Raw genomic sequence first — 22,975 nt, forward strand, 5'->3', positions numbered from 1 at the left:
TACAGATACAGAACAACATGTGGTGAATAGATATGTAGACAAATTCAATTAATTGTCTCGGCCATAGTCGAATACGCAACCTCCCATTCTGCTGTATTTTGAAACTATACCCGTCATGTCTGTCACCAAGTCACAGATCCTGGAGCAAGTCCGCCAGATCCAGACCATAGCCCAGTCCATGGTCGAGACATGGGACGACAGTAAAACCACAGAGTCAAGCGCAGAATGGAGCACATCTGTCGTCCAACTCCAACAGGCTGCAGAGGAGTTGATATCTTTGACAGCCTCCCCACGATCGGTTGTGCGCGCCCTCCAGCTCGCCCACTATGATCTGGTCGCATATCAAGTGGCATTGGAATTCGATCTGTTCACAGCCATTCCAGCAGATGGAGAACTATCCCTGGCAGAGGTGGCAGAAAAAGCAGGAATCGACGAAGACAGAGTAGCCCGGGTGCTGCGTCTCCTGGCTCTTCACGGGATGTTCCAAGAAACGCAGGAAGATACCATCGCCCATACGCCGCTTTCCCGGTTCATCGCGGAGAATGAGTCTATAAGAGCGGCGCTGGGAATACAGTAAGTTTAGGCGAACGCAGATAGCTGAGTCGGTGAGGAATTCTGTTACTGATTTCTCGGCCTATCCGTGCAGAATGGATGAAATGTATCAGGCCGCTTCCAGCACCGCCGATGCCATCCGCAAAAACCCACGTACTCAGGAAGTGAATACCTCTCCCTTCGCCACTAGATTCGGAATATCAATCTACGATTTCTACACAAAGTATAAGAGCAAGGCCGACCGGTTCGGCCGGGGCATGATGGGCGCATCTTCGTGTGGGTGGCTCTTCTGAATCTGGTGAACAAACTGATGACATCGTGTCACTCGTACAGTGGAAGACGAAGGCCTGGTCAGTCTCCGTGACTGCTACAATTGGGCCGCCTTTGCCGGTGGAAAGATTGTCGACGTTGGGGGTGGAATGGGCCATGTCTCTATATTCCTGGCGAACGTGAGCGTCTCCTCTCATCTAATCCAGCAGTCATGGGATACTGATAGGCACAGCACTTCCCCAGTCTCTCTTTCGTCGTACAGGATATCCTCGTGCCTCCGGGAATAGACACAGAGGACAACAAGCTCGCGGGTAATGTGGAATTTCAACAACATGACTTTTTCCAGCCTCAGCCCGTCACAGATGCCCGAGCGTATCTGCTCAAACACGCACTGCATAACCACAGCGACGAAGACTGCGTCAAGGTCCTGGCGGCGTTGGTTCCGGCTCTGGAGGCGGCGGGACCAAAGGCTGCTTTGCTCATCAATGAAGGTGTTCTACCGGACTACGGGCAGGCAATGTCTCGCGACCAGCATTTGACCCTGAGACGGGGGGATATGTGTATGATGGTGACGCTTTCTGCAAAGGAGAGAACGAGGAAGCAGTTCCAGAATCTTCTTCGAGCAGCTGATCCTCGATTCAAGGTAGGACAGGATTATGGTTTTTGACTGCATGAAAGACAGATGGCTAACTGGATGTTCGCCAGATACACAATGTCTATGGCAATGCGGTTACAAGATTGATCGAGGTGTATTTGAGCGGAAGCGAATAGGTACAGGAGATATCGGCTTTTGCAAAAAAAAAAAAGGGTATACAAGAACCCAAGACTGCTTCACAGGAGGATTCATCCGTAGGGTTGACCCAAGTAGGTATTGCTCTGGAATATTCCTTGAATCATACAGAATGAACAAGCCTCACTTCGATTGGAGCTATTGGAAGTGTTCTATGAAGGATAGTTTTAAGATAACCCCTCAGATCAGTCCGTCCTTTCTCCTGCGAAAAAGTACCTTAGCATCAGAAGATGGCGCCACGGTACACCCCACATGTAAATTCTCCGGCCTGGTGGCACCATCCTCAAGACGAATATCATAGTTCTGTAGCAAATACGCCATGATCACCTTGATCTCGCTCGCCGCAAAGAACCGGCCGGGACATCCATGCGTGCCGTGGCCGAAGGCAAGGTGATCGGGGCCCGTAGCAACCAGCTGATGCATCGTCGCCTGGCCCGGCTGCTCGCGCAACTTGCTGAAACGAAAGCCGTCAAATTTGTCTCCGTTTGGGTACGACCGGGTCACTTCATGGGCGGAAATGCCCACCACGCTGCCATATGGGATTACATGGCCGGTGGACAAGTGCAGCCCTTCGCGGGCAGTCACGTGGCGAAGCATAGAGACCAGACCGGGGGGTTCATGCGCTGGCTTTCGCGGATGAAGCTATCCATTTTGCGTAGTTTGACCATGGATTCTTTGTGAAGTCGACCATCGTGGGCACCGTCTGTAGCGAGGACTAGTGCTAGTTCCTCTCGTAGAGGGGCAAGATACTCTGGTCGGGCGGCAAGGTCGAAGAGCGTCTGGGTGATGCAGATGGTTGTCGTGTGCATGGCTACAAACGTGGCAACGAGCTGGTCTCGCGCAAGCAGCTCTATTGTAGCCTTGCGCTTGTAGTGACCCATAATGTACTGCATCAGATCACCTCCCGTGTCAACACTTCGGCCAGTGGCCGCTGAGTTGCGGCGGTGACCAGCGGTGATTTTGTCCAGAACTGGCTGGAGCATGCGCCGTGCTGCGGCTCGATGCTGGCTCAGGCGCTTCAGGATAAAGGGGGCCACGAGGGGCCGGAGGAGATTCGGATATGGGGAGAGGGAATGAGCCCCGTGCCCGGCGTCCAAGGAATACTGCATCGTGACACGGCTCCATTCTTCATCTCGGCTCAGTGGCAGGCCAACGAACACACGAGAGCTGAGTAGACAGACAATTCCCAAAATAGCATCGTAGAGTGGGACTGGAGTCCAGTCTGTAGAGTCGCCTACATGCTTTCGGTAGGCGTATTCCACCTCGTCGTAGAAGGTCGCTAGATTCTGTTCAAGATGGCGGGTGAGGTCTACCCGAATTGCCGCGTCAAGCTCGTCACAAGGCTCTCCAAAACCTGTGTACTTCCCAAGGAAGATAGTGTAATGGTGTTGACTATAGCCAGATATTAGTTTGTCAGGTTGCGATAAAGAAACCGTCGTGACCTACCGAAGTGAAAGAATGTTTTCTGGCAGGGCCTTGATCTCTTTGATTGCGGATACAGGGAGAATGACCGTCGGGTGCATGGGCGTAGCTATAACAAAGGGTGACTTGGGATACTTCTTTGCGCCCTCTTCAAGGGCTGGCCGGAAATCAGTCTGTGTGACATCCCCGAGGACGGGGTAATCCAGCTTTGGCCCCTTTTGGGCTCGCCATCGGAGCACGACGAAGGCTACAAGGACCAGAAAGACAGCGGCAACGCTGGGTTTGGCTAATAGAGGATTCTCCTCCAGAATTTGCCCTTGGAGCGTTTGAATGAACTCCATTTTGGCACGAGGGATCGAGTGTTCAATACCGGGAACCACATAACAGGGCGCTCAAGGGGGGCTATTTTACCTTCGTCAGACTGGCTAGCTTGCTGGCTCAGAGGTGCCAGGGCAAGTCGGCAGCCGCCATCGGGCCGACCTGGCTGCACTGGCAATGGACTGAGCCCTAGAAGGAATACAATTCAAGTTGTACAAGGACTAGAACTGTCCAACGGTGTCCGAACAGCCATTGTATAAAGGTCTAGGCAATTGAGGCATTACGATACCAGTACTTCCTACTGCAACGCACCACAAAGACAATGAGTACATTCAATATTGCCTGGATAGTGGCCGTAAACGGGGCCAATAGCCATCCCAACCTATCAATCAATGACCTCTGGCAGGGGTGTGTCCTACTTGCCCATTCCCCTCAGCTATTCACTAGTGCTATCTCCGGCTGTGATATCCCTTCAATTCCCAGCAACAATTTTACCAGGACTGTACACTTTCGCCAAGGCCCCGTGGACAGGATGGAGCAGGAAATAACGTTGGTGGACAGACACAAGGTACCTCTCTCTGTTCTCTTCCCTACACTCCCCTAACCGAACGGCAGTTCGAATGTACCGTCCCAGACACCGGCAACCGGGTCACTACGATGATCTGCCATGGTGTCTCTGAGTCTCCGGAGGACCTTTATCTGTCATTCGAGTACAGCATACCGTACGGGAAGGTTAGTCCGGAGGGGGAGGAAGGCGCAAAGCTTCGGGCACTGTACCGTTTGAAAGCCAAGGAGAACTTGGTGACGGGGCTGGCCACCATGCGAGATCTCAAGTCTCGTGGGAAGTTGACATAGGGTGTACTCTCTCTCTTTTACCGTCTTGAACAAGCCTTGCTTTTCCTTGATCTGTACTGCCGTGCTGCCGCTGCTGTAAGGTGTGTCATTGTAGCTGCTGGAACAACGTATTGAACGTAGTCTCCGACCAAGGATCATCGGTGGCCGGTAGAAAGGCCCACAGTAGAACCGCACATAGATTGCTGCCACTATGGGCTGCTGACATCGGGTCTGGGCATACGGAGTGTTCTTGCCTCCCCCCGTATAGTACAAAACCCACCATCAGTGGCAGAGAACCTCGATAGAAGTTGTTGCATACTGCAGTGCACTGGTCGATTACACTCTTTCTGCAATGGGTACAGAAATCATCGTATCGGAGGCAATGCAGGCATCATATCAGCTCTCGTCGCGGGTGCTGGAGCTCATTGCCAGAGTCCTCAGTCTACCATGCTCAAACCTCGACACAACGAGAACCTTTACCGGAATGGGAGGCAATTCGCTTCTTGCAGTTCGATTGTCGGCAGATTGTCGTCAAGAAGGCATTGCACTTTTGGTGGAAACGATCATGGGTTGTGATAATATTAAGAAACTCATTGGTCTGGCCAGACCTGTCCTTCAACCAGATAGCTGCACCGCCACTACTCCCATGCAAGCACACGAGCAGAATAGCAGGTCCGACAAAAAGACCATTTCAGGACCTCCACTGACAGAAATTCAATTAGCCTTGATTCATGGCACGCAGAGGCATCCCACTCGGAACATTATTAGTTACTTCGAGACCTACCCGTCAGAGCAGGTTCCCATCCTGCGTCACGCGTGGTATACAGTCGTGTCCATGGAGCCCATCTTCCGCACCAACCTTGACCTGCGAGATGGTAGTCATCTCGTTGAGCAAGCAGAGGCACCTTTCATCTGGAAGGAGCAGACAGTGGACTCGCGTGAGGCATACGACCGAGCCTTGCATGAGACTCCCTCCCTCCTCCAGCTGGCACCAGGACAGGAGTGTGAGTCCATGTGGGGAAATCGGTACGATGTGGTGACACTGGACCTCAAAGGCAGAGCGGCATCTACCCAGGGGAGCATCAGCACCATTGTCTGGCGGATTCATCACGCCCTCATCGACGGTTACTCAGCCACACTTGTGCTGCAAAAGGTCCGGCGAGTGGCTGCCGGCCTGGCTGTTCAACCCAGCCCGTCATTCACGACGTTGGTGGAAGAGCTCGGCCAACTACAAAGCAGTTCACAGGAGGCGGCTAAGGAGTTCTGGAAGCAACAGTATGCGCGGTACGGGTCAACAGGCGGGGAGCTCCAATTGCCGCCACAGCAGGATTCCAACAAAGAAGATGGTATCGGCGCAATCTCCTTCCAGATGCCCGGCGAGGTGCAGTCGCAGGCACAGGCAGCCGGGGTTACCACGGCCACGATGTGCTACGCCGCGTGGGCACTGGCGCTATCAGTCTTCATTGACTCGGAGACGGTAGTGTTTGGAGCCGTGTTGTCAGGGCGGAACCTGCCCCTGGACAATGTAGAGACGACCATCGGGCCTCTCGTCAATACGCTCCCCATCCATGTCCCACTTGACCCGACACAAACGGTGGCACAAATGCTCCAGCAGGTCTTCCGACAGCTGGTGAAGCTTTCCACTTTCCAGTGGACGTTACCCGAGCATGGGTACGATCGGAAGTTCACCTCAGCCCTTAGTATGCAGCTGGAGCCAACCAGGATCGACGTTGATGGGGCGGTTGTTCAGCCTCTGACACCTCCATACTCTCGCTCTGAGACCGATTTCCCTCTCAGCATCTTCATTGAAACTGACGGGACAGTCCGTGTGCAGTACGACCGCAGCATGTTCCCGTCCAGCATGGTCGAGCTCATTTCGAGTCACTACCAGCAGGCATTCACTCTACTTTGCGATCTCAATGCCACGGTTCAGCATTGTCTAGGCGGTCTGCTCACTCCTGAGACCCGCCAGACCTTGCTCCATTTGGGGAACTGCATATCTCCTCTGACGACATTCAGTGCCGTCAAGGATGATCTCGTGAGCCTGTTCATGCGAAACGTCTCCGAGCACGGAGATCAAATTGCTCTTCAGCGAGGAAAGCATAACATGACCTACGCAGAGCTTCACGAGGCTTCCAGCAAAGTTGCTCGGCAACTGTTCAAGGATGTCAAACCAGGCGATCCGGTGTGTCTGCATGCTGATCAGTCCCTGGAGTGGATCATTGGCATCTACGGAATTCTCTTTGCTGGGGGGGTTTACTGTCCACTGCACGCCAACCTGCCTCAAGACCTTCGCAATCAGTATGCGGACACCGCAGGGGCAACTGTCTTCCTAGTTCCTCGGCTGCATCAGATGCATCTCAAACCGGCTGGCTGTACATTGGCGATCTCAGTTGAGGACTGTATACACAGTACAGGGCAGGAGTGCCCAACAATATCGCCATTATCTACCCGCCAACCCAACGCACAGGCCAACGCATATATTTGCTTCACCTCTGGATCGACCGGAAAGCCAAAAGGAGTTATATGCACACATGCCGGACTGGTCGCTTTTCAGCGTGACCGGACTGTGCGCTTGATGGCCCGTCCAGGGTGGAGGGTGGCCCAAACCATGTCCCCCGCGTTCGACGGAAGTATCCATGAGATCTTTTCGGCCCTCAGTTATGGGGCAACGCTGGTGCTCCCGCATTCAGCAGACCCGTTTTTGCATCTCGCCAACGTTGATTCGTGCATTCTGACTCCTTCAGTGGCCAATGTTCTTGACCCGACTCGCTTTCCGACCTTGCAGACGGTAAGCACAACTTGGTTCGACGGAGTGAGCGCAGTCGCTTTTTGACCGGATCACTGACATCTCTTAGGTTTACCTGGTTGGTGAGCCTGTTCCGCAGGCCGTCAACGACCGATGGTCACAGCAAAAAGGATTGTACAACATGTATGGCCCTACGGAAGGGACTGGCGGAGCGACGATTAAGAGACTATTGCCGAAATATCCAGTGACGATCGGTCGTCCTAACCCGTCCACTCGGATTTACATTCTGAATCAGAGACAGACTCTTCTGCCACCTGGAATCACTGGAGAGATTTGGCTTGCCGGTGTGCAGGTTGCTCGGGGGTATATTGGTTTGCCCGAACAAACGGCCGACCTATTCAGACCTGATCCCGTCTGTCCAGACAGTGGCGAGATGATGTATAGGACCGGTGATTATGGATACTGGGATGTCAGAAGTGGCGAGATCGTGTGCCTAGGGCGCAAGGACCGCCAGATCAAGCTGCGAGGCTTCCGACTGGATCTCAATGACCTCGAGATTCGCATGCTAAAGCTGCATTCATCCACCACAGCGGTGGCCATCGCTCCAAACTGGGAGGGGAATTACCTTGTGGCCATGGTTACACCAGCCTCTGTTGACACCGGCATGCTAGAGACACTAGCCCGGCTGAGGCTCCCTCCCCATGGGCTGCCCCGATATATCATCGCTACTGACGGGTTCCCCATGACCTCCGCCGGCAAGCTCGACTACCAGTCCGTTGCCAAAGCTCTTCCCGAGACCGTCCCCCAGCCAACGGCACAGCAGACAGATAGTCTACCTCTATCAACAGGAACGGAGAAGCGAGTTGCACGGCTGTGGCGAGCAGTTTTAGGGCTGGATCTGAGCAAAGCAATAACCCGCTCATCGGACTTCTTTGATCTGGGTGGCCATTCTGTACAGCAGCTGCATCTGGCGTCGCGCCTCACAGAGGAATTCCAGCTGCGCATTCCGTTCAAGGTCGTCGTCGAGTGCCTGACAGTCCAGGAGATGGCCGAGCAGATCGATAGGCTGCTCACGCTCAACGCGCGGACGTCTCTCAAGGATACGTTCAATCGCCCGGCGGGTCAGGTGGATGAGCATCAGCTGGCTCCCATCGAGCTAGAATGGTGGCACAAGTACCAGCTCGGCGAAGAAGGTACTTCGGCCTTCAACGTCTGCTTTGCCGCACGATTTGATCCCGGTCGCGTGGACCGTCATCGGCTCACCGCCGCATGGAACACCGTCCTAGGCCGCCATATGATCCTGCGGTCTCGATACGTCTCAGATCGCAGGGCCGGGGTGCGCCGTCGATTTGCCAACAGCCCGCCACAAGTGCACCGGGTTAGTCATATGGATCTGTGGAAGGAGGTCAATCGGCCGTTCCTCCTGGCGCAGAACGATCCCATCCGGGTGCTCATCTCACGCGACGTGCTCCTGGTGGTCATCAGCCATATCGTCTGCGATCTGACCACGCTTGAGCTCCTCCAGGGTGAAGTCGCGGGAGCATATCATGGCGAATCATCGCTACGCACCAGTCCCCGCGCAAACTACATGCATGTCATGGCTCACAACTCCATCTACGCCAGCTGCGATCTGGAATTCTGGTCGGAATACATGGCCGGAGTACCTGATCCCGCGCGAGACTCCTTTGCGGTAGGCTCGGAGCGCACCAGCTACGGAGGCACATCCACCGTCTTCCCCATCCCGCCACTGCTAGCGGGCCAGATGCTCCGCGTCGCCCATGAGCACCGACTCAGTTCCCACCAGCTCGCCCTCGCAGCCGTGGCGCTGACCATGCAAGCCGGCGAGCCTAATACAGCAATCGATCTCCTCCTAGGCGGCCCACATCTCAATCGCAAGACCCCAGAAGCGCAGGAGGCCATCGGACTCTTCCTCGAACCGCTCCCCATCCGGGTTCGTGAGCCGGTCCCCTCCCCGGTGCACACCGGACAATTCTTACAGGCGGTGCGGGACTCGAGCCAGCGCGCACTCGGCCACGCAGTGCCCTGGAACCAGTTACTCTGCCGTCTGAGCGCAACGCAGGATTACCCCAACCATCCCCTGTTCGATACCATGGTCACGTTTCACGACAATCGGAAGAAAGTGCCATTTCCGCTGCCTGGGTTCGAGCCCGTTGGACTCTGGGCTGAAGGAGCCAAGTTCAAGCTGCTGTTTGAGTTCTGCATGGAGTCGGATCAGGACTTGACGGTGAGGGTTGAGCATGACCGCGATTGCTATCCGGATGTAGTGGTCAACAGGATCGTTGCCGTTTTGCTGTACGGCCTGCAGTTACTTGGGGAGGAAATATCGTTTCCAGCACTGCGAGCACAGCTGGCAGCCCGGGTGGAGGTGTGATCATAATTCTGGTGTCTTTTTTGTCTTTTGCCAAAACTGTCCTTAAAGCGCATTTTCCTATATTCTTGGAGGAAAGCAAGCGGTTCGTTCTGATCATCGCAATACATACGTTTTTAGTAGCGAACCTACGGAGTATACATTATCGAAACACTGTAATCATAGCAGCGACTCGCAGCCTAGTCGACGATACCTCGCTGGCTAGGAACCCCCTTAAGGCTTAAGCACCAACCTCCGTACTGCTTACAGTATATAACTTATATTCATTATATATATTTTTAGTATATTAGTCTATAATATACTAAATATTATCTCTCTATTATATAAAGTATACTAGGAATTACTTACATAATAGTATAGTAAAGTTACAGGCTTTATAATTATATAAGTATAGAGATAATACTATTATTACAGTTGCATTTGGTGCGGGTTCGGGCGGGTTCAAGCCTAGGTAGTTGGCCCCAAACCGCTGCGGTTTCGGGTTCAACTTTTAGAACCCACAACCAAACTGGACCCGATCCGGTTTGGTTGCAGTTTTCACCACAAAACCCACCGCTAGGCCTAGATAGGCAGTCACTAGCCTACCTAGGTGGGCGGTATGCCTAGGCAATATCAAAAATTTCAATAGTTTTTAGATTTCAATTTCTCCTACCTTAGGCCTATGCCCAGGGCCTATTAAACATGCGTATAGAAAATTAATATTTTTATATGAAATATATGGTAATTATAGTTATTTTAATCTATATCTAAAATATCGATTCAATATCTATAGGGCTGAATAGGTGGTGGTTAAAAAATCATTTTTAAACATCATGATTATCAAGGGTCAGTCGCACATATATATAAACCACCACTACTTTCATGCCAACCGATGACAGAAATGCTTATTCCCTTATATCTCACCAACCACTAGATATTTTCAATCGATATTTCATATTTAGATAGACTAGATACTAGACTATCTAGTGATACTAATATTTCTAGAGAAATCTTAGAAATTAGTGATTACTAAGCAAAACAATGAGGTTTGGTTAACCCAATCTTATAAAACCGCAAAAACTGCAACGGATTAACCGAATGGTTTTGAGTTTTAGGGTAGGGAAACCGAAACCATTGCGATTTCCTAGCCTAGGAACCGAACCCGAACCACTGCGAGTTCGGTGAGGGTCAGATTCGAATTTAGCGGTTGGATTATGCAACTCTAGCTTTTATATAGGAAATTAAGCTTATGTTAAGATGGCTCCTTAGTCCTTACATTAAGGTGGTAGGGTCGCCCTAGCAGGCGACCCTGAAATTAGGTGGGGTTGGTTAGCACTTGCTAGAGATCCATACCTGTATATACTGATGCTGCTATGAGCTGGATAGACGATATATATTTCAGTGATTCGCCAGTGTTTTTCAAAGGAAATACTCTATTTTTAAGGCAGTTACCAACGTTCTCCTTTTTGAATCTCCTAATATACTGTTTTTACGGGTTGAACCTCTCCTGTTGTCGCCATCACTGCCTGCAAACTCCTATCCAAAATGACTCCTGAACATCATTGCCAAACCTACTCAACCACATTGTGGCCTGGTGATAGGCTCACAAGACTCAGTATACCACTGAATGACGAGCTATTAGTCGACAAGGTACTTGCCGATGATTCAGGACAGACACACTATAACGCTAAACATCTGGTCCAATATCTGAAACTCACGAGTGCCTCACACAAGCCCCCGCCACCAAACAGGAAACAGAAACACCAAGGATGACTGTTGCTACATAGAATGCCGAGCCGTCGGGATGATTCGCCTGCCACGGACCCAATACGACCGGACTCAAGAGTCCCCCGCGGTCTCCATCAGCGCCAGCGCAGCGACAACCCGAGACTTGGCCTCAAACTGAACAACCACAAAGTTTTTCACAAAGGACGGGGTGGCCAAACCTACTGCAAGCAATGATGCCGCCAAGTACACCTGTTGCGACTGAGAGAGTAACAATGCGGCAGCTACCTGGCTCAGTATAGAGAGTACTGCGGCACCTAGATCGAACAGTCGGGGTTCGGTGTCTTGGTACGTGGGGGTTCGACCGGCCAACGAGAGGACTTTTGGTACAACGAAGGTGGAGAATATGAGGTATCCTGCAGCGGTGACTGCAATGAGGGAGAGAAGGGCTCCATTGTTTGTTGGTGTAAAGCCAAATTGGAGAGAGGTGAAGATGAAGAGCAGATTGATCATGTATCCCTGAACCATGTTGTAGAGCAACAAAGACAAGCCAAATAGAATCGTGCCAGGATACTCATAGAAAAAGCCTGCCGGCGATAGGGCCTCAGCTAGCCGACTCGTGCGGGCCTTTCGAATTGTCGTTGTCTCTGAGGACAGCGGAGCGGTGGCGGAATGCACTTGCGGCTCTCTCACTGTTCCAGACACAACTAGCAATACATAGACGATCGCTATCATAAAGAGACCGATGGCAACGAAGAATGTCCATTCCACCGAGGGCAACCAGCCGGCGCCAAGAGGCGCAAGGGCCATGCCGACCATGTAGCAGGCCAGGGAGGAACCCATCAGCATGGATATGGTCTCGGGGGAGGTGGCCTGGACATATATGACGTTCAAGGTGAAATGCAGCAGATTATCCGAGGCTAAGCCTTGCAGTACTAAACCTCCCAGGACGCAGGGAAAACTTCTCAGTCCCACTAGATCAGCCTTTGATAAGCATGAGCCATTTTTGAATCGAGTGTACGCTCCGGACAGAAGACACACTTACCTCCAACGACGACGCCCAAGGCGCCGACTGCGCGGCAGAGCAGCCAAATAACGAGACCAGCACGGACATCCCAATGCACTACTCGCTTCATGTATCCCAAAGTGAGAAGACCTGCCGCATTGGCCAATGCAGTTGCTGCTGCCACAGAGACCGCATAGCGGCGGGTTTCTTCGCCCTGGCAGTGGTCTGGGTCTTCACAGAACAGAGATGCAACAGCCCATACGGACGACGCAGCGGTCATATGCAGAGCGGACGAGGCAAGGAAAGAGACCGGAACGGCTTTGGACTCATCACTGACGACGCAGCTACGGTTGCGCTGGCCGGCATGGCCCAACAGGCTGGCCTCCTCCTCTGCCGGGTCGCAGGTGCTGGCATGGCCGGTGGAGTGCATAGTCAACCAGACGTCTTCCTTTGATCTGGCTACGTATATTTGCAATATGTGTCTCTGCTTCCAAGCCTTGCGTCTTTTTGGCACGCAATGGTGCTGTTGGACAACGTCGATAGACACGCCCAGATTCGGAGCCCGGGCGGATCCCGACAGCGTCAGTACTTTCGCCACAGGGACCTTTCCAACAAATCTGAACTAGGGTGACTGTTTCTGCTTTTCATCTGTGATTGCTGATTTGGCGAATCGACAAAAATTTACGGAAATGGAAGATCTTGCCTCCAGCGCTCGAGTCGTACTGCTTCCAGCGTACCCGATTTCTCTCGCAGGTGTATACCTCATCTCGAGCATCTGGCTCAAGATCCGGCGCGGCAAAGCAAACATAGACGATGGCCTCTCCTCTATTTCGGACACGCGGGCCCGGTTGATCAGATGGCTTCTCTGCATCTTTACCGTCTCGTTAGTATGGCATCAAGAGTCTGCCGCTTTTTGCTCGTAACGTGGGCTGACTACCGTAGTTGGGCTCCATCCTGGTAGCGCAATTATCGGCGTCTCGATATAAAGGGCAATGTAGTAGTCAATGGCTCCCGAACACAGTAAGTGCCTCCATTTCCTCCGGGCTGTTGGATACATCATACTGATACTGTGACTTGAGGCCCCAACCACCGCGGTATTTCTGTTCTTTGCAGCCTCTCTCCTGCCGGATCCCGACCTCCCATACCGACCTTCAGCTACGAATATACACACCTGGATTACTGCGATTATATTTGAAGCAGTAACAGTAGTGCTGGACTGCGTGGCTGCCCCAAACTGTCCTATCGATGGCCTTACTGTCCTTTGGCTAGTTCTAGCCTATGGACGGCTAGCGCTACTCATCGCTGCGTGCAGCATCAGGCATATCTCATCGCGGAGGGGACTCAAGGATCCCGCTCGAGAAAGCTTGTTGAGCTCCGACACTAGTGAGGAAGGCCGATATGGCACGGTCGAGGCCAGCCCGCCGAAGCCCGGTGACGCTCAGTCAACGAATTGGCTGGACTACCTCGTCGGGTTGGGGGTCATATTCCCATTGATCTGGTGAACTAAGCCAAAGCACCCTGAATAACTTGAGTTATTAGAGTATGTGCTAAATTTTATGGATTGACAGGCCGGCCGACTCAGTGTCCATGCAGCTACGAGCCATCGTCTGCATCATAATCCTCATCGCCCAGCGCATCGTCAACGTCCTTGTCCCACTACAACTCGGTCATGTTGTTGCCTCTTTGGGCAAAGGTCATGTCCCCTACAAAGAACTCTCCCTCTATATTGCCTGCCGAGCGGTGCAAGGCCAGCAGGGCGTTCTAGCATCTATTCGAGCGCTTCTGTGGATTCCCTTTGGACAAGCGACGTATCAGAGACTGACCGAGTTGTCTTTCAAACATGTGCTGTCTCTGTCGCTTCAATTCCATCTAGGAAAACGCCTGGGGGAAGTCATGAGCGCTCTGAACAAGGGAAGTGCACTCAACACGTTTATCGACTCCCTCGTCTTCCAGCTGTTTCCGATGGTTGCAGATATCGGCGTTGCCGCCATTTATTTCCTGGTCAACTTTGACCCGTTCTACTCCCTCATCATTCTCGCCATGGGCGGCACGTACCTGTTTGTCACGATCTATATGGCCAAGTATCGGGGTCGGGCACGACGCCAGATGGTCAACTGCGATAGGGAAATGGAGGCAATCAAGTATGTTGTGCAACATTTCTTAACTATGCGATGAATCATGCAATGTTAAAATGCACGCAGATCCGATGCGATAATGGCCTACGATGTCGTCCACTACAATAGCGCTGTTGACCAGGAACAGCGTCGCTTGTCCGACCGCGTCACAGCCTTTCAACGGGCCGAGTTTGGCGTGCTGGTGTCTTTGAACTTATTAAACACCGTCCAGAATCTCATTTTCACTCTCGGCGTGGCCCTCGTGAGTTTCCTGTCCGCCTACAATATCTCCATCGGGGTCGAAAAGGTGCCCCTGTTTGTGTCGCTGGTAGCGTACCTGGCGCAGCTGCAAGCGCCACTGGGGTTCTTCGGTAGTTTCTACACTCAAATCCAAAACAATTTGATTGATGCAGAGCGTATGCTTGCCTTGGTAAGGGTCCCGTGCTGGAATCTCGAATTTTCTCATGTCCACTGACGCGACAGTGGTACAGTTTAACGAGAAGCCCTCAGTGGTAGACAAGCCTGATGCCATCGATCTAGTCGATTGCAAAGGGCACATCACGTTCGAGGGCCTGACGTTTGCGTATGACCCCGCCGTTTGGCCTTGATCAAGATCGATCTCGATATCCCACCCGGAAAGTCAGTGGCTATTGTAGGCGAGAGTGGAAGCGGGAAGTCCACGCTGCTGCGACTCCTTTTTCGCTTCTACCACCCAGATAGCGGTCGGATCCTCATCGATGGCCAGAGCGTGGAGGACATTACCATCGAGAGCTTACGCAAGCACCTGGGAGTTGTCCCGCAGGAGACGATGCTCTTTAACGATACTCTCATGTATAACCTGTTATATGCCAACCCATCCGCCACGGAGGAGGATGTTTATGCCGCCTGCCGCGCAGCGAGCGTTCATGACAAGATTATGGCTCTTCCGGATGGGTATCAGACCCAAGTCGGAGAGAGGGGTTTGCGTCTATCAGGAGGCGAGAAGCAGCGGGTACGGGCGTCCTTGGCTGATCCGTAGAACAAAGCTGACTCGTATAGATTGCAATTGCTCGCGTCCTATTGAAGTCGCCGAGGATCATCCTCATGGACGAGGCGACAGCCTCGTTGGATTCGGAAACCGAAAAGTCCATTCAGGCCTCGTTGGCTAAGATCAGTATCGGCAGGACTACCATTACCATCGCGTAAGTATTTGACCACTTGGGGATGAGGATTCCTTAACTGATAGGCCCTGCAGACATCGTCTATCTACAATTACACACTGCGACGAGATTGTTGTCTTCCACAATGGCACCATCGTGGAGCGAGGAAACCATACACAGCTCTTGACGCAGCGGGGGAGATATTGGCAGATGTGGGACAAGCAGACTAGAGAGCCTCGCTCTCCTTCTGCGGAATGAATTGGAGTAAATTATGCTTTCCTGGGTAGCTTCATCAACAGTTCAACCGGTGATCACCCAATAGATACCATCAGATACATTGTATCCTAGATGTGTCTCGTTGATCTCCCGTCTTCGTTGTACATCTTGTGCTCCCATCCCTCTAGCAAGCGTAGAACAGATGCCTCCATCTTTGTACATCCGCTCCTTCGTTTGCTTATTCTTTAGCAAAATATAAGACGTGAAGCGTTATGGGTGTAGAATATTTTGAACACAAACACACCGAACCGTGTATTTCACTATCTACTCCCAATGTAAAGAGAAAAACAGTCTCCCAATCCAACTAGAGCTGCGAAAGCCACTAGCTAACTGCATAATCTGACTAGGCTCGCTGATCCAGCTCCCTGAGAATCTTCTCACTCTTTGCTTTAGCGGAGTCGAAGTTGCCCACCATGTAAAAAGCGTCTGAATGGGAGTCAATAGTGGCCCTCGTTAACTAGGATTGCGGGTTACTCACTCTCAGGCATATTATCACCCTGCCCGTCAAGAATAGCCCGGAAAGATCGAATAGTATCCTCCAATGGCACCAACTCTCCCTTCATGCCCGTAAATACCTCTGCCACAGCAAAAGGCTGACTGAGGAAGCGCTGGATTTTTCGCGCCCGCTCAACCTTCAGCTTATCCGTCTCGGATAACTCATCCATGCCCAGGATGGCGATAATATCCTGGAGCGACTTGTACTCCTGGAGAATCATCTGTACCTCCAGCGCGGTGTTGTAGTGTTCCTCGCCTACAATGCGCGGGTCCATGAGGCGGGATTTGGACCCCAACGGGTCAACCGCGGGATAGATGCCCAGCTCCGAGATGCTCCGGGACAGCTCGGTGGTTGCGTCGAGATGCGCAAAGGTCGTGGCCGGGGCGGGATCAGTCAGATCGTCTGCGGGGACGTACACGGCCTGCACAGAAGTAATGGAGCCCTTGGTTGTGGTGGTGATGCGTTCCTGGAGGGCGCCCATATCGACTGCCAGGGTAGGTTGGTATCCCACCGCAGAGGGAATGCGTCCCAGCAAGGCGGAGACTTCGGAGCCTGCCTGTGTGAAGCGGAAAATGTTGTCGATGAAGAGGAGGACTGGGTTTTGGTGAGTCAAATGCGGTTGTTAGGAAGGGTAGGTAGACTCACCGTCCTGTCCTTCGTCGCGGAAGTACTCGGCAACCGTCAGTCCTGTCAGTGCCACGCGAGCACGAGCACCGGGAGGCTCATTCATCTGACCGAACACCAGGGCGACTTTGGACTCCCCTTTTAGGTTGATGACCCCGGTTTCTTGCATCTCATGGTAGAGATCATTGCCTTCTCGAGTCCGCTCGCCGACTCCAGTGAAGACAGAGAAACCACCATGGGCTTTGGCAATATTATTCTGTCATGGCATCATCACAGTCAGCGCTGTATTCCTGTCGAAATCGACGGATAAAAGTACAGACAATCAACTCCTGAATGAACACCGTCTTCCCCACTCCAGCACCCCCAAAGAGGCCGATCTTGCCTCCACGGGCATACGGGGCCAGCAAATCCACGACCTTGATGCCCGTCACAAGAATTTCTGCCGCCGTGGACTGTTCAACAAAGTCTGGAGGATTTGCGTGGATAGGCATGGTCCTGACCCCCTCGATAGGACCACGCTCGTCAATGGGATCACCCGTGACGTTCATGATCCGGCCCAGCGTAGCGGGCCCGACGGGAATAGAAATGGGAGCGCCGGTATCCGTCACCTGGGTTCCTCGGATGAGGCCCTCGGTTCCTGTCGAATGGTCATGAATCTTAGCGCGGTCTGTTCTGCTTTGTTTTGCAAGGCACAAGAGGCTACTAACCGTCCATGGCGATGCATCGGACAATGTTTTCGCCCAGGTGTTGCTGTAAAGGTATGTTAATCAGATTGATTACAGCGATTTTGACAGGGGCCTCTCACGGCTACTTCCAACACAAGCTTGTTGCCTCCATTGGAAGTCTCGAGGGCGTTGAGGATCGGGGGTAGAGGCTCGCGGTGGAACTTGACATCGACGACTGAGGGATTGCACGCTCTTAGTGTCAATGTACAAGTGAATTATGTTCACAATGCGTACCAGCACCAATAACGGTATGGATCTTGCCCTGACCCTGGGGCCCCTCCGTACTGTTGAATCGTCGAACAAAGAGCGCACGGCCGTAGGGCAAGGGGACCGTTCTGGAAGAGACGAGTCCCCTGAATCTCAGCACCGATGAGTGTCCGATCATCTTAGTACATCAGATTGTAACTAGAAGTACAAACACGCAATGTCTAATGGGATGGTTGCTGCAAAGAAGAGACAAGTAAGGCACAAGGTCCAGGCGACTCAATTAGCGACAGGAAGAGGTCTACAATCTCCCGAATGGCTGGCTCAGTGTTCGAAAAGAGACAGAAACTATCCGACTCTCTTCTGATTACTCTGTCTGCTATGCTCTTACGACATCCGGCGCATATGGATGCATGAGATCTCGGGGTCCGCGCCCTCACGGATAGCCAGGCAGACTTCCGTAGCCCCTGATTAGGACCTCTGGAATCATATCTGACCCTGTAAGCTACGTTAGGCATCTAAGTGACACTACTGTACTTTCCGATCTTTACGCGGTCAGCACTACATTAGGGATAGAACGTACGTAGTGCGTTGCTTCCCATACCGATGTGGTGGATTGATTTCCTATCGGCCACCGAGACGCTGAAGGGCCTGCGGGGTCGTGCTCACTTGAGCGTAAACAGCAAAATAATTTGCAGACGTAAAAGAAAATCTGGTGTGCTTTATGCTTTATACGAGAGAAGGTGGCACTTGAGGCGTGAATAGTGCTTTGGCCCGGTCTTATCAGTCTGGATGGCATCATTTCTATCCAAATGGTGTTCCCACCACGTAGATATAAATCGAACTCGACAACCTCCGCCCGCCGTAGATTCTCAGTTGCGGCTAGAAAATGTCGGCAGCCGACTCAAGGCCATACATACACCCAATTACCATGGCCCGCATGACACTCTCCGAGTATGAGGAATCCTTCCATATGCAACGCCAGAAGCATCAGAAACAGGAATTTGAGCAAGAGAGCGGCAATCCCAATGCAAGTCCATGCAGTTAGCCGGACGTCCTCATCTCTCCGAGCGGGCAAAGAGACGGACGACGCCAGCAGAATCTGGTATTTCGCTTACGGCTCCAACATGTCCTCTGAAACGTTTCGCCAACGTCGAGGCATTAGTTCTCTGGCGGCGGTGCCCGTCCGCATCCCGGGGTGGGCCCTTGTCTTTGACATCTACGGCCTTCCGTACCGAGAGCCCGCGTTCTCGTCCATCAGCCCTATCCCCTTTTCGGATGATGCTACTGTGAACGAGAAGAGGAACCACGACCTGCCAGCAGTGCACGGGGTAGCGTATCTGCTTGATCGCCAATCTTGGTATTCCGTGGTGCGATCGGAGGGCGGGGGGACAGCCTATGACGAGGCGGAGGTTCTAGCTGAAGCGCTCAGCGCGCACAAGTGTGACGAAAATGATGATCTGCAGTTGCTACAACTACAAGCCTCGCTAGGGGATTCCAAGGCCGAAGAGGACGAGCCGAATCAGCCACGGCGGTTCCACGTCACGACACTAGTCAGGGGGTATGGGCCCACTGTCCCTCGCTGCCCTAGTCTGCGTTACAAGGTGAGGCGTTCTTGGAGGTAACCCCCAAGATAGAAAGAAGCTGATCAACGACGAATGCAGGGTGTCATTCTAGACGGAGCGCGCGAGGCAAAGCTGCCGAGGGAGTATCGATGCTATCTTGACACGCTCCCTTTCTATGACTCTCCAAGGAATGGCTGGCGTCGGTTGGGGGCCATGTTATTCCTGGCTCTGTGGGCCCCAATCATGGCTGCAGCCGAGAAGCTCACAGGAGCAACAGCTAACTGGGATGGCAGGGGCAATTGCCCGACGTTTGTGAAGAAGGTGGTACGCCTGATTCTGTTGCTTATGTGGCTGCACCATGACTGGCTTCATGCGCCTCTCTTTGGCAGAGGAGATGGCTGCGACGAGGCCTCGGAGCTTGGCTGCTGTTAGGCTCATGATGTCTGGTCTTCATCATTCCGTGCCTTTAGGTTATTCACTGCATAATCAAATTGACGTATAAGGCTGTAGACCACATGGTCTACCCTAAGTTGACAGGCCGAGGCCAAAGACCAGATAATGTAATTCCCGGGCGAGCCGCCACTCCCATCCGATTTCGACGCGTTTGAACATTTGAGGCCATTAAAATAGCTACATTGTAACTTATTAAGGGTTATAAGATAGCTATATGTAGTATAATCTTTTTAGTAAAGAAAACCATGATCTACGCACAGCTAATAAGAAACAAAGGAGAAAAGGAAGTAATATAGATGCTAGATAACTCCTAATAAAGGACTTTATATATAGCATGCTAGGGATCCTATCCAGGCAAGAATCAAGTAAGGTAATGATATTAGGTGGGCCATCTGCTGGTTCTACTTCTACATCTTTACCTCCAGAACCCCGAAAAAACACGCCACTAAGCTGTTTTAATTAATTCATTATAGCGCATACTAGAATAAACTGCCCTACACGCTCTACAAGGAAGATCTAATAAAATTATATTGCTTGGTTGATTCAGATAGCTTCAAATATTCAAACACGCCGAAATCGGATTGGGGGGTGGCGGCTCGCCCGGGACGGCGGCTCGCCCGAGATGGCGGCTCGCCCAGGGTGGCGGCTCGCCCCAGAAACTACGTTACCCCCATAACCAGATTATTTTAATCTGGCTGAACTTAGAGGATTACAGGATACCCCGCATCCGTCCGTTCTCCTGCCGCCTCTGCAGATCCCTGTTCCTTTACCGTTTTGGGTCTAAAGGGCCTGGCATTTAACGCCACCGTTTGATTAACACGATGAGTACAAATTGTACTTTCTATCAACGCACTTCACCTCCATTTCATGCAGATCGCCCGGTTGGGTATTCGCGGGTTGAGCCGTAATCAGGAAAAATACCCCAAGAACCAAGAATGGTCATCATAATCATTAGATCGCTATTTGGTTGAAACAGGTACACGGTGGGCATGACACAGTTACTTTGCGAGCGTCTGCCTCAAAGCCTGCAACCGTGTCTGGAGATCCGACTGCCATGATGAGTAGATAGTCGCCAGATTCTGATGGTCATCTTGGATCTGCTGCACACGGCCAGCAAGCTTATCCACAATCTGGCTACATCGCTCCAGCTCTTTCATGAACAGCTGCACCTGGATGTCGACGTATTGCTCCGGATCAAGACGGTAGTTCCCGAATTTGATGGTGGGGATATGGCCCTGCGGTTCTTCGGCCTCCGAAGGAAGCATCACATAGGAAGATGCACTCTCCATAAGAGTGACTACGTGGTTCAAGGCGATGCAGTTGAGCCCCAGCAGACTCATGCTGGGGTAGGTCTTCAGCGAGTCGAGATGTAGGACGAGTTGTGCCATGCAGTGCTTGCTGACGCGCATGACTTCGTCCACGGCCATCAGCCGGATGTGGATGTAGTATTCGAGTTCATGTACTAGTTCTGTGCAGGTGACCATGCGCTGGAAAGAGCTCTGTCGATGCGCGTGGAAGGGATGATGTGTCATATTCACGTTTCCGCTCTTCATAGTGGTGTCTACCTGCGGATTAACGAGCCCGCTGGAGCTGAGACCCCGGCTCGGAGAGAATTGGAACGGGGAGGTGAGTGCCATCAGATCGGCTGTGGTGGGATCCGGGAAATTAGTTGCATCATGGCCCGACGCCGTGCAATCAATAGGCGTTCCGACGGAGGGCAGGTCCTCGAAACCCCAGAGCAACGAGCATTCATCCGCTTTGGATGGGGGCTTCGAGTGGATACTGCCATTCTCATGGCCCCTGGGATCTGTGGAGAGGTAGTCGTCGAAGCTAAATTCGCCGGTCAGGCTATTCAGACTGTTGAGGCTGCTCGAAGTAATCGGCGTGTTGGCTGGCAAGGGCGTGCTGGCAGCCGGTGTCGAGGGGGAAGAACTGCTCTCTGTTGCAACTGTCGCTTCAGCCGTCATGGATGGCCGTTGGATGTCGTTCTCTGGCTGTATTGCTCGTCGTCGGGACCTATTACCTTGCACTTTTCCCACGCGAGATTCGACGTAGATGCAGGAGTAACCCAGGTTGGAGCATCGGCTGCATCCGGTCTTCTCACCGCTACACCGGACCTGCAATATCCCACTTGCATGTTACTTCCGAGGCTTCTTGCCAGGCGGAACCATGATGCTTGGCCGCCACTCACCTTGGAGAAATGGCATTGGTTGCATGCAGCCCGCAGCTTGACTGCTGGTGTAGGGTTTTCGCCGGCCATGGAAGCAATGCGACAAATTGACGTACTTGAGAGACAAGATGAGGTCAGAAACAAAAATAAGATCGCCCCCAAGGAGGGGATTAATTTTCGTTGCAGGGCATCTAATTATACAAACAGGAGGGTTACCTTGTCCTAAATGGCCTAGTTGGCTTGCTGAAGTGTAAGTTGATAGGCGGGTATAATGTTCATCCTGTTCCTGCACCATTTTCTATCGTTGCAGAGAATACGAATAATGCTCGTATTTGTTTATTTTCTCGTATTAATGGTAGAATCTCGAATCAATTCTCCTCATTTGCTCGCTCGCGCAGCTCATCTTTCTTAATTTGATTCTACCTTTGCCAAGATAGGCAAGCGTGCGCGGGGGACCATTTAAGTCGAACTGACACGGGCACCGGGAGCCAGCCAGCCAGCCAGCCCCTTGAATACCAATCTATGCGACAACCAAACAAATGGGGCCCTTGCTAGACCTTGAAATCTGACCTCCCTGCCCCTGAGAGCTATCTCCGCGCGGTTAAACGCGTGTTGACTCTTTTTTTTTTAATTGATTGACAGCTCATATTGGGAGCCTGCGCGTTGATCACTGCCGATAATCAGGCCCTGGCACTTCGGCATCTTCAGCCCTAACCCCACTAATCAGAGGCGCCGACCCCGGACCTCTAAGATTCGGCTGCTGGCCCATCCAGCCAAACCATTCACTAATGATGACCCTTTGGGCATGGCGGTAACCTGACTGGAAAGCCACGCACTAAAAAGGCTGCAGAATAAAACATCAGGCACTTAGGCCACCATAGGCCAAGATAAGGCTCAAAATTCATTGGGATGTAATGGTTCACTATAAATAAACATAGATAGAAATAGCCTTAGTGGATATCCTGCATATTGTCGGCGAGGAGGGTCAGGGTATGAATATTACCACCACCACTACCACCACCACCTGTAGGAATGAGCTCAAGCGAAATTGAATGTGATTTGAATTTTGGCACCTTCTCCGGACAGACTGCCTTTTTCGTCTCTCGTTTGGTAAGCCAGCGCTGCTTTTGAACTGTTCAATTTGTCTTCGGCTTCACCTTGGATTTCCCCTTTCT

At 52.2% G+C, this 22,975-nt stretch overlaps 8 protein-coding genes across 8 annotated transcripts; 4 read left to right on the forward strand and 4 right to left on the reverse strand.

The window, feature by feature from the left end:
• Positions 1–115: 115 nt before the first annotated feature.
• Positions 116–1,593, forward strand: P174DRAFT_436185 (S-adenosyl-L-methionine-dependent methyltransferase; the record flags this gene model as incomplete). The annotated part of the gene is made up of 5 exons (XM_024825989.1): positions 116–573; positions 647–828; positions 886–1,001; positions 1,085–1,465; positions 1,528–1,593. 5 exons carry the CDS (start codon positions 116–118, stop codon positions 1,591–1,593), a joined length of 1,203 nt encoding a protein of 400 aa, XP_024677022.1.
• A 199-nt stretch (positions 1,594–1,792) lies between these two features.
• On the reverse strand, positions 1,793–3,375 carry P174DRAFT_436186 (cytochrome P450; the record flags this gene model as incomplete). The annotated part of the gene is made up of 3 exons (XM_024825990.1): positions 1,793–2,254; positions 2,278–3,004; positions 3,059–3,375. The coding sequence occupies 3 exons, from the start codon at positions 3,373–3,375 to the stop codon at positions 1,793–1,795; spliced, it is 1,506 nt and encodes a 501-aa protein (XP_024677023.1).
• Positions 3,376–4,568: 1,193 nt separating this feature from the next.
• P174DRAFT_380384 (BcNRPS1, nonribosomal peptide synthetase) lies at positions 4,569–9,327 on the forward strand (the record flags this gene model as incomplete). The annotated part of the gene is made up of 3 exons (XM_024822972.1): positions 4,569–5,188; positions 5,246–6,977; positions 7,045–9,327. The coding sequence occupies 3 exons, from the start codon at positions 4,569–4,571 to the stop codon at positions 9,325–9,327; spliced, it is 4,635 nt and encodes a 1,544-aa protein (XP_024677024.1).
• A 1,815-nt stretch (positions 9,328–11,142) lies between these two features.
• Positions 11,143–12,464, reverse strand: P174DRAFT_426029 (uncharacterized protein; the record flags this gene model as incomplete). The annotated part of the gene is made up of 2 exons (XM_024825344.1): positions 11,143–12,002; positions 12,074–12,464. 2 exons carry the CDS (start codon positions 12,462–12,464, stop codon positions 11,143–11,145), a joined length of 1,251 nt encoding a protein of 416 aa, XP_024677025.1.
• Positions 12,465–12,723: 259 nt separating this feature from the next.
• Positions 12,724–15,545, forward strand: P174DRAFT_473598 (putative transport protein; the record flags this gene model as incomplete). Its single annotated transcript, XM_024830635.1, has 9 exons — positions 12,724–12,921; positions 13,114–13,270; positions 13,304–13,532; positions 13,603–14,175; positions 14,236–14,578; positions 14,640–14,744; positions 14,789–15,139; positions 15,187–15,329; positions 15,383–15,545. 9 exons carry the CDS (start codon positions 12,724–12,726, stop codon positions 15,543–15,545), a joined length of 2,262 nt encoding a protein of 753 aa, XP_024677026.1.
• Positions 15,546–15,837: 292 nt separating this feature from the next.
• Positions 15,838–17,847, reverse strand: P174DRAFT_473603 (F0F1 ATP synthase subunit beta). The gene is made up of 7 exons (XM_024830636.1): positions 17,643–17,847; positions 17,489–17,583; positions 17,391–17,433; positions 17,004–17,320; positions 16,705–16,939; positions 16,042–16,653; positions 15,838–15,989 (listed from the first exon to the last, which is right to left on the reverse strand). The coding sequence occupies exons 1-7, from the start codon at positions 17,791–17,793 to the stop codon at positions 15,907–15,909; spliced, it is 1,536 nt and encodes a 511-aa protein (XP_024677027.1). The 5' UTR covers positions 17,794–17,847; the 3' UTR covers positions 15,838–15,906.
• A 793-nt stretch (positions 17,848–18,640) lies between these two features.
• Positions 18,641–19,609, forward strand: P174DRAFT_426032 (gamma-glutamylcyclotransferase family protein; the record flags this gene model as incomplete). Its single annotated transcript, XM_024825345.1, has 2 exons — positions 18,641–19,216; positions 19,277–19,609. 2 exons carry the CDS (start codon positions 18,641–18,643, stop codon positions 19,607–19,609), a joined length of 909 nt encoding a protein of 302 aa, XP_024677028.1.
• Positions 19,610–20,379: 770 nt separating this feature from the next.
• P174DRAFT_446476 (uncharacterized protein) lies at positions 20,380–21,932 on the reverse strand. The gene has a single exon (XM_024828588.1). The coding sequence runs from the start codon at positions 21,595–21,597 to the stop codon at positions 20,629–20,631; it is 969 nt and encodes a 322-aa protein (XP_024677029.1). The 5' UTR covers positions 21,598–21,932; the 3' UTR covers positions 20,380–20,628.
• Between the last annotated feature and the right edge of the window lie 1,043 nt (positions 21,933–22,975).

This window comes from Aspergillus novofumigatus, assembly GCF_002847465.1.
Source record: "Aspergillus novofumigatus IBT 16806 chromosome Unknown P174scaffold_15, whole genome shotgun sequence".
Classification (NCBI taxonomy): Eukaryota; Fungi; Ascomycota; class Eurotiomycetes; order Eurotiales; family Aspergillaceae; genus Aspergillus; species Aspergillus novofumigatus.